This window comes from Lithobates pipiens, unplaced genomic scaffold (assembly GCF_037356315.1).
Source record: "Lithobates pipiens isolate NorthernLeopardFrog02 unplaced genomic scaffold, aLitPip1_a1.2 Scaffold_30, whole genome shotgun sequence".
In the NCBI taxonomy this organism is placed as follows: domain Eukaryota; kingdom Metazoa; phylum Chordata; class Amphibia; order Anura; family Ranidae; genus Lithobates; species Lithobates pipiens.
This window is the reverse complement of record NW_027507791.1, coordinates 58,410,609-58,421,216: the sequence shown is the minus strand read 5'-3', so window position 1 is coordinate 58,421,216 and position 10,608 is coordinate 58,410,609. Positions and strand designations below refer to the sequence as shown.

Below are 10,608 nucleotides of genomic sequence, written 5' to 3'. Positions count from 1 at the left end.
ATGAACAGGAATAGCTCATATAGTAAACACAGTTTACTATGGCTCAGCTATGAATGAATACAAAAAAACAAAAAACGAGTGAGTGATCGGTATCTATCACTAACTATATTCATTAAGTCAAAACTCCACCCTGACAGACCCCTGTCGCAGCCAGAGGGAAGGTGACTGGCAGAGATTACAGGGCAGCTAGACATCAATAGGGAGGTGGCGGGAGCAGCATGTGGAGCAACCAATGTCCTCTATTTCTCAGTTGCATCTGCTGAATGTATGTGGGAGGAAGAGGAGGAGAAGTGGGAATCCATTAGCTACATGGAGGATTGGCTTCTCTCTATTTCACTGCCCCCGTCGCTCTCCTATCCAGGCATATAGGGAGGCCGTGAGGACCCCTTGAGCTTCCAATGGAATCGGGTTGCAATGGCTACCCCTGCAACCCCTGTAGATATGCCCCTGGGCAGTGAATTTCACAGGGGAAGGGGCTGAAACGAATAAATGGACTTCTTTTTACTGCAATGCTCACTTTAAGCACATTGAGGAATCAGGAACTACGTCACTCGAAAATAATAATAGAGATGGATTAATGCTTTAATATATTTTATTTTTAAAAAGGAAAGGAAAACATCAGATCAGACTGTCATATATAGTACAAAAGAAATGGCCAATCACTCCCTCAAAATAATAAGTAGGGAAAGGGAAAGATAAAGAGATAAGAATCTCTATAGAATAAATGTAAACCACATAGAAATCAGAGGACGCCAAAATTAGCTCCCCTATTCCTAACCAAGCCAATCAAAATTCCAAGCAAATGGGAAACGAATTATGAAATGTTATTTTGTATTTTTAAATGTAATTGCAAACACTAGCATGATCCGATGTACATTTAATCATTTTATATATAGGCACAAATTTGTGAACTTTTCTATATGTGCTCCATTAAATTCTCATTGTGTCCTGTAGGGATGTCGGCTTCCTTCCAGAACTGGTAGATTTTCTCTTTGTAGCATCTGTTGCTCGTCTATTGAACTGTAATCAAAGAGAGGTCAATGTCAGCAAATGTTAAAATCATATTTAAATAATACATAGACCTTATTCGTTCATACTTTCTCACTGATCTATAGCACAAAAAATAACAGAAATACATTTACATGGATTTGTATATCCAATATCAACGGTGAATACTCAAAAATAATCTGCCCATACATCAAACGATGATTATTTGAACATTGCTGGTTGCTCGATTGTTGGTCTTTATTTTGATACGCTGTATTTTATTAACAGATTTTAATTTCACTAGAGGTCATGTGAATATCATGACTGCTTAAAGGGGAACTATAGAGGCTTTTGGTCAATTGTATTTTAGTTTTTGTATTGTTTTATTTTTTTTTTATTGTATGCTGTTTCTGATTTTCAGTGTGTTGAGTGCTTGCTGGGTTGTCTAATAGCAAAGTCTAGAACCAGTTCTGTACTTCATAGTTGTAATTGAAGATGATTCAGCTTTGTGTCTAATCTGAGATCCTGCTATTAAGTCTGTATTTACACCACATCTGTGTTACATTTCTTTATACAATATGTTTTTTCACTAAGCTGGCTGCTTTTTAGAAAAAAAAAATGTGACCTCTATTATCTTATAACGTCCATTGCTGATATTAGATATAAGCAGATAGAACTGAGCTACTCACAGAAGGTGTAAGAGGCTTGGAAGCCCTTTGCCTGGTTAGACTTGTCACTGTGGAATATGAGAACCATAGAATTGCCTTTGGAGTAATACACAGGGATGGTGCGATCCCCACAGAATGGACCCCTTTGTGTACCATCCATGAAGAGTTTTAGATAGTCGTACATACAGAAACTGGAAGACTCTAGATGGAAGTCACTTATGGTCAGGGCAATCTGAAAAAGAAATACAATTATGACGAACATGACAGTGTTGTGTTCATGCAACAAACAAATCATTTTTATTGAATAAAAGTGCGTATTTTGCTTCTTTTTTTTTTTACAATTCATTAATGTTACAGTCTACCTGAGATAATATTTGACCAAAAAGCCATATTAAACCCAAGACCAAGCATTTATTATATTGCAGTTTACCAATTCTTACATGTGATGGCTGCTTTTGTTTTATTTTTTAGGCTTTCTTTTATGTTAATTTAGGGATCCAGGCAACAAGTCTGCTTTTAAAAAGCACAAGCTATCCAGCAGAATGTATCAGTTTACATGGATAAGCCAAATCATTCAACACTGGCAGGGGTGCTTAAAATGACCAGCTTTATTTATTCATGTAAAACATTTATCCCAAAAGGAAAAAAAAACGCAGTAACTGATTATAAAATGTGAGCTGGAATTTGGATTCAACTTGTTAGTGTATTTAAATCTTCTAATACATGTGTTCATTCACCTGTCTACAATAGACTCAAGAAACTGATCAGCCCCCTCCCTTCCTCTCCCCTGTGCTCCTTTTACTCTCTAAAAGAGGTGGCAGAAATGACCCCAGTGCTGCAAAGTCAAGTAAAGCTTTATAAACAGCTTACAAATGTCACACCACCAGTTTTCAGCCAGCTTCATAAATTACAACCAACAATTCCTGTCATCACAGGAAATGATCCAGAACGTCTTGGTGGTAGATAGTCTTAGAGCAATCTACTTTACATTTGCCAAAAGCCATTTATTGTAATGCCCTAAACAGTACATTCCGTTTCCATTCATTCAGGTAGGCCCTGGTGAATGTTGGTAAATTCAAAGGAGTTGTATATATTCAGGTTGTATTGTGTCTGTCCAACATTACATTTTTTTTTGTGTGCCAATTTTAGAGAATGTGGAAGTCCAGGTTTAGGGAGAATTTTGAAGACATCTTGTTTTACCTTATATCCAACGGGAGCTGTGATGGTGAAGTTACAATTCATGTTTGGACTGTAGTTCCCTGGGTATCCCGGAGATGTAAAGTTGCCTTGAGAGTTAAAGAAGGATCCTCCACACTGAACTGTGATAATATAGATATAATCAATATAGTAAACAGATTTATAACAGTATATGACATCATGTTTATGTATATATATATATATATATATATATATATATATATATATATATATATATATATATATATATATATACTGTATATACATAGTTCATCCTCCTTTTTAGAGTTCCAGGTTGATCTTAGGACCCCAATCTCCAACTTTCAATGCAGAGCTCAGATGTAGAGATGGCCTACACAGGCACCAAATCTGCTTCAGGGCAGGAAGGGGAGAGAGTCACATGTTCTGCCTTACCCAGAAGTGTTTCACAGAGCACTAGTGAGAAAACAGGAGTGTCCTATGAAAATAAATAACTGGAGATGGGTGGGCTACCATACAAACCTATGATTGTGTCCTTAATGGGGTAAGTGCAGATGCTGCAAAATCTATCCATCTTGTTCCCCCCACTGCACTGCTTGAGTTAAATTCTTCTTTAGTCTAGAAGATGATAACTACATTGAAATACTCACCTTATTTATCCCCCCACAGGCTTCCTCCATGCTGTACTACTGGTCCCTTAAGCTGCTTCTTTTTGCTATTCCCCTGGCTGTAAATTCTCAGATATCATCAAATACAACACAGGATCAGCAGTCATGCATTGTACATGAACATGTTGAGAGCTCGCCCACATACTGGGACATTGGAGAGCATAGATGGCCACTAGTAAGTTTTTGAACTTCCCCAACCTGCCCTAAGCAAAGCAAGCATTTAACCAATGTAGTGCTGGGGAAAAGGTAGTCTGGTCACTGCACTCCACCCTGGAGAATTTTGAATGACATTGTCAACCGCAAAGAAGTCCATAGGAATTTAAAAAACTCTTAGTTTTGCAGTAGGGCAGATATCAGGGATATACCGCAAGAAAGATGAATCTATACAGTATCTGATCCAAAATAAGCCATAGAGGTAAGTATTATCACTCTAAAGCCCCATACACATGATCAGAATTTCTGCTGAAGACAAAAATCTGCAGAAAATCTGATAGTGTGTATGGGGCTTTAAAGTTGACAAACATACACACTGAACAATCTTTCAACAACTTTATAGTGTGAAGGCCTGACTGACTGGTAATTATAATTGTATATACTAAGAAACTTCATGGATTACCTCAAAGGTTGCAAACAGAATTTAGAGGACATCAAACTGTTGTGCCAATAGTCCCTCCTTGGGAGGGATCTCCTCTGTATCTATGAGTCTTCAGTGTCTTTCTCTGAACACTTACCTTACTATTAAAATAAATCAGAATACCTGAGCTATATGTAGCTTGGAAGCCAACTCCAGCTACAGCCCCGTCACTGACGAACTGGACCAGCATCTGGCTGGTGGAAGCGATGAGTAGAGGGATGGTTTGACTTCCACACATTTTATCCAACAACACAGGAGAGGTCTTAGTGGGGCCGTCATAGATCCTCATGTAGTCTGAGTCACAGTTAGGAGTGGATTGGATATTAAAGCTACTGAACTTTAATGTTGCCTAAAAAGTGACACAAGGCAAATTTATTATCTACAGTAAACCCCAAACATCACATATTTGTAACTGCAAACTGGATTAATATGTAATTGCAATATGATGCAATCGATTACTATATTAATGTTTGAACAGTCCTTCAGAAAAAAATCCCACAAGAATATATAGAATTTTAATTTCTGTTAAACAATCTTGCAGCTTAAGCCCTTGTACACACGATCGGAGATTCCGACGGAATGTGTCTGATCGGAGCGTTTTGTCAGATATTCCAACTATGTGTGGTCTGCATCGGACTGTTTCCGTCGGCATATCCGTCGGACCAAATTTTCCAACTTGCCTGAAAAAATTTTTCCAACAAAATGCGCCGATCGGACATACTCCAATCATGTGTAGAGAATTCCGATCGGACAAAGTGCCACGCATGCTCAGATCAAATTCCTACACCAAAGCTATTGGCTACTAGCCCGAACGTAGTCGCGTCGTAACGAAATAACGTCATCACGTTCTGAACGATCGGACATTCTGACAACTTCGTCCGACTGTGTGTATACAACAGTTTCGGACAAAATCCGACAGACAAAATCCGACGGATTTGGTTGTCGGAATCTCCGACCGTGTGTACAAGGGCATAGACCTTTCTAGCTAAGATGTCTCTTGAAACATGTGCGTATTTTCCATTGATTTTCTAGTTGACAGAACTCTTCTGCTCCCTCTGATTATTTGTTGCTTGTGGTTTCTTCAGAGAAACAAATAAAGCTTAAACAAGACACATTTTGGGGAAGAAACTTTTAGCAGAAGTCTTTTGTTTAACGCTATATTGAATTAAGTCAAAGAAAGCTGTGACTGGGGATATTGCAATACTGTTACTATTGGTAACATACTTGTAAGAACAAGAGCCCCAAATGAATCCAAGACCCATTTTGTTCCTGCTAAACCCCCATTCCTACAGTGACCTCACCATCCGATGTGGGGTAAAAGAAATCTGGAACATCAGAATTGCCAAAATAGGCTCCCAGCAATGAAGTGGTAATGATAGTCTGAAGACTATAAAGTAGGCCATAATGAAGGTATTATTCCAACATATGGAGCAATTGGTGGTTGAAGCAGAGTATGAGGTTCAGAGGCATGTACATCCTAAAAGACCTAGGTTAGGGAGTATTTGGACCTATTGCTTGGCACTATACTAGTCAAGTCTCTATTTTTTATTAATGTAAAATGTAGGTAGTGTACAAAACAATCTTCAGATGGCAGTTTATTTCCACACCCAGGTTGCTAGACATTTAGGGTCACATTTTGCATGTCTACATCTGTCTCCTTACCAGTCCTGATGGAACCCTGATCAACCAAACGCAGTCACTATTATTAGGATAAGCAGAGGGATAGTTGTCAGAAGTGAAAATTCCTGTGTTATTATTAAGCAAAGTCGCATAGACACCTGAGAAGTCAAAAATAGACATATAAATTGTATTTAGTCACTAGTGGAATAAACTGATAATAATATTAATAATTAATTAGTGGGCAACAGGCAAGGAGGTATTAACCTTCTATTAGCTTAAAACTGCTGGAATTTTGAACTTAAAATGAAATGAACCTTGAGTTTAACCCCTTTATGTTGAAGATAAAAGATCCTTAATGCCTCAATGCAGTGTTACAACTTTTACATATGTTAGTGAAACGGAACGTATCTTTACAACTACTTTGTGCATCCAGGTGAATTATATTTCATGGTAAAAACAAAATTTCCTGATATTTTACTTTTTTTTTTTTAAAGAAAACTGGCCAGAGACAAATGTGCACATTTTTTTTTTTTTTTTGTCAAACCATTTTTTTTTTTTAAACGGAAAAATTCACTTAAAATGCAATCATAAAAAAAAAGTATAATTTCTAATTTTTTAAACCCATAAAACTGTAATGTACAGAAACTTACTGCATTGATAAAGTTGGTTAATTTTAGTGACATCCAAGACGCTCAGTCCATTTGTCTGCCCAATGGGCACATTGGGGTCAGGCTTGGGGACAATTGTGGGTTTGTTTGAAGTGTTGCTGAATGCATAGCTGGAAAATGTTGAATGGAGATAAGATTGACATATTACCTATAAAATATTTTATAATTTATCAGTAATTTACCAACTAACATAAAAGTCATGACTTACGCATCATAGTGCATCACTGAACCATAATCATATGGACTGCCCAAGTTATTAGTGTTCGCTTTAGCAAAATTACCCAAGTATCCTGGAACAAGACAAAAGCAGTGGTAATGTCTCTTTTTTGAAAACATGGCTAAATTCGCTTTGTGTAAATGTCTTCAGTACCTTTAGAGATATACTGGAAATTGATGTCAACATAATTGTCACGATCACTTCTTACATGCTCATGGTAGAAGCCCAGGGCATGTTCTAGTTCATGTTGTATAATCCCCCTGTAGATGCAGCCTCCACCCAATGAAACTGTCTGGCTTCCACCAGTTCTTCCAATATACGAGTAACAGCTAGAAATTGTAAATATACAGTTCAAAAAAAGTTATGCTTTTATACCATTTGGGAGCCTAAGACAATAGTTTTAATAGAAACAATGATTGAATCTGTTAAAGAAAACAATCAATATCTGTTTGTGCTAAGCTTTTTTACTTTTTAACTTATATCAACGGTTGTTTCCCTATAATTGTGCCCAGTTCTAATAAGATGTATGGAATTTGGGAGCTAAGTCACGTTGTACCGGCTCCAAGCATTAGATCACTGCTCACTTTTGGACAGACATATTTGGTTTTATTTTCATTGTAAAATGTTAAGTGGAATCCATTGAGTCTGTTGACACTAAGCCCCACTCCCTCTCAGTCACTTCCATTTTTCTACTATATACTGTACTCAAAGTTAGCAGAACTGGAATAAATATCTTATGTCCATGTGCATATTTCTGATAGATTCACAAAAACCACAAAGCGCCTTGTTGTTGACTTGTGACTTTCACATGTATTTGCAAATGTACAGAGGAGTTCTATTTATTTTTATTTTTTTAAAGAAATTGAAAAGGGAAGCCATCATGCACAAAATAGGTACTGTAAAGTCTCAGGTGTTTATGTTTTAGATGCTCCCTACTGTGAATATCTATGATACATAATAGACAACCTTACCCATCACCAGGAGTGATGTTGATGTAATCTTGTTCTGTTGTAAGAGGCACAAACCTCACACAAGTCAATGTCTCAAACTCGGCCATGGCGAGCACAATACTGTTCAGGTCACTGGGACCTGGAAACAGAGATAGAAGTTTGGGTTTCTACAAATAACAAATAGCAATGAATGCTTCAATGCAAGAGAAAAAAGAGGGAACTCACTGTATCTGGAATCTATGATGTAGGGAACAGGAACAGTACCATTATCACTTTTAGGCCAAAGGCAAGAAGGACAGTTGGTGGCGCTGCGGTCATTCTGTACCAGTATATCTCCTCCATACATAGTTGTTTTGCTATCTGAAAATACAGAAAATGGTCATAGATAATACACTAAAATGCATTTGATTTAAGCTGCCCATAAACTGTGAACTGGCTGAAGTTTACTATGTGGGTGGCTATGTCAGTCCTCTCTCACCTGATATCCTTGGATTGAAAAATGGATGGATCCAAACAGAAAATTTTAGAACTGACAGCGGCTGCATCTAATCATATGGAGTGATGGGGTATACAACAGAATACAATAGGCGCAGTGGGAATCTGGAGAAACCTGTTAGATATTTTCATGCAGTCCAAAGGCCCAGCTTTACTCAGTTCCGTGACACAGCACAGCCCTGTTTGGGAAGGGAGGAGACCTGATTTTGCTCTGCTGCAGTGAAGTTGGCCTCTTGAATCTTCCCATGCAGGTCACAACAGAGAACGAGCCCCCAAGTAGAGCCTTCCCACTATGGAGGGCAGAACTTAGAAATCAGGCTAGTCCATCAATGCATGATTTAAAAGATCCTGAAACTCATAACTTTATTGAGTATAATTGGTTATTGTCTTTTAACTTGCCTTGATTTAGCACCATCATAATGCAGTAAAGAATCCTGTGGTTTATAATAATTACCTTTATTAGCCTTCAAAATCTTGCTGAAGATCCCTTGTGGCACTTCGGAGTCTTCACTCTTTGGGGCTGTGTATACAAAATACACATTCTAGTGTAATAATCGCAACCAAAAAAATTAAAGTGACTTAAGCTTCGGTAAATATTGAATCCATTTTATAAATTGAAATATCAATTAATGAAAAAATAGGGTAGCTCTACAAAGTTATCCCTGATCTGGGAAACTTCTGGTTGGGAAATTCTTTAAGTCTTTGCCTGATTCACCATGATTATCATAAATACTGTCACCTAAGCAAAGGGAGATGACTTTGATGACTCTATTGCCAGGGTCTAAAAAAACATGCAGACAATTATGTGTGCATTTCACATATTTTAGCAATGTCGTTAAATGTAAAAATTCTCCCTTGTGTAAACAGCTGGAAGCTCGAAACTGCTACTTGGACGTGATAGCCTCAGAAGACTCAGAGCTCTCAGAGCTTTCACTCAAATTACACTTTATAGTATTCCTCTTCACTCCTCCACCAGCAGATGAATCAAAGTTTATGTGGGGAGATGAGGGGAGGGACAGAGATGCTGGGCCAGCACAGACAGTAGTTGGACACTCCCAGAAGAGGAGAGTGCTAAGAAACACAATGCGGGAGAGGGCTGTGCTAGCGAAGTGACTCTCAGAGTAGTTAAAATCTCTTTGTAAGTTCAAAGCCACATTGCAGGTGAACAATAAATCATTTATGGAAAGGAAAATACTGCAAGCAAGCATTTAAAATAATTTATTTTTCTAGGGGTTTTATCTAAATTTAAATTGGTGGATGGAGGGATGTTTACCATAAGAGCTATACAAATGTGGAATGGTCTTTCCTAGAGGCTGGTTCTAGATGGAGAAGGAAAATCATTTTATAGATTATCTGGCCAGGATGATTAGGGCCAATGGAGCAGTGCAAACAATTTTTAATTTAGGATTTAGGATTAGGGATATTATAAAGAAAGGCCAATGAATGGGAGGAAAAAGCAGAACAAACAAAACAGCTGACAGAGAACAGAAAGAAAGCAAAAATGATTTGTTATATAAGAATGTTAAAAAGCTTACCATCTTTGTTCACTCCAAGTAGATGATACTGGGAAGTAAATGTTTTGTATTAATATCTTATTTCAGATGTAATACAATAATAACAGATAACATATAAGTCTTGACCCCAACTCATCCCCATCCGGCAGAGTCCCTCTCAGCCCTACTGGAAAGCTCTCAGGTAAAATCCTTTCTTGGTCAGATGTTACCACAACAGTCATCATTGGAAGATTTTACCATATTCCCTGTTCTGTTCCCAATTATAACATTTTGGATTCCCCCTCACCTTCTGTCCTACAGGCAATGGCCTGTACAAAAGTCAAATCTCCCTACAGGGGTCCCAGGCAGTAATAAGGAAGTATTAAAATCTAACAGGATTCCTAACCCCCCACCACTTTATCCAAAACTAAGGGAATAACTATTTTAGATTTACACTTCACTACTAGCTAAGATTGTCAGTAACTTATTGGATGTTATACTTTCCTAAATATAGTTGTCACCTGTCCCCTGTACTGTTCATGTCAGCTCATCATCTCACCTGTATTTGTGCAGATAGAGGTAGACTGGTCACCGGCCCCGTAATACAGACCAGAAGCAGGAGGAAGACTTTTTCATTCATCTTGTTTCCAAATTCTCCTTCACTGTAATGTGAAATATCTTCTCGCTGAAGCTTGGTGTGACACTCATCTTCTGGAGCACCTTTTATACAGGTACCAGAGAAGATCTGACCAATCATGAGACAGGAAACCAAATTTCAAGAATGACCGAAGTTGACGTGTATGGGAATTAGAAATGTATAATTATTTTATGTGTGACGCTATGGTCCTTATCATCTTATTATTGTCTTGGTGTTCTGCTGTATAACTTGTAATTGATTGCCGTGGTCTCCTGACAATTGTCTTTAATGAAATAAAAAGGTCTTGTGTAAGTAATATCATTATAAACTGTTTTTTGTTCAGCTAAAATTTAAATAAATTGGGACTGGCAATGTAATTTTACATTTATTTTTGT

The 10,608-nt window shown here is 37.7% G+C and overlaps 1 protein-coding gene across 1 annotated transcript; it reads right to left on the bottom strand.

Moving 5' to 3' along the window:
• Window positions 1-1,668: 1,668 nt before the first annotated feature.
• Window positions 1,669-10,243, bottom strand: LOC143942885 (embryonic protein UVS.2-like). The gene is made up of 12 exons (XM_077464290.1): window positions 10,136-10,243; window positions 9,619-9,646; window positions 8,538-8,603; window positions 7,814-7,948; window positions 7,610-7,727; window positions 6,792-6,967; window positions 6,630-6,711; window positions 6,404-6,531; window positions 5,796-5,911; window positions 4,257-4,482; window positions 2,856-2,974; window positions 1,669-1,887 (listed from the first exon to the last, which is right to left on the bottom strand). The coding sequence occupies exons 1-12, from the start codon at window positions 10,214-10,216 to the stop codon at window positions 1,669-1,671; spliced, it is 1,494 nt and encodes a 497-aa protein (XP_077320416.1). The 5' UTR covers window positions 10,217-10,243.
• Window positions 10,244-10,608: the final 365 nt, after the last annotated feature.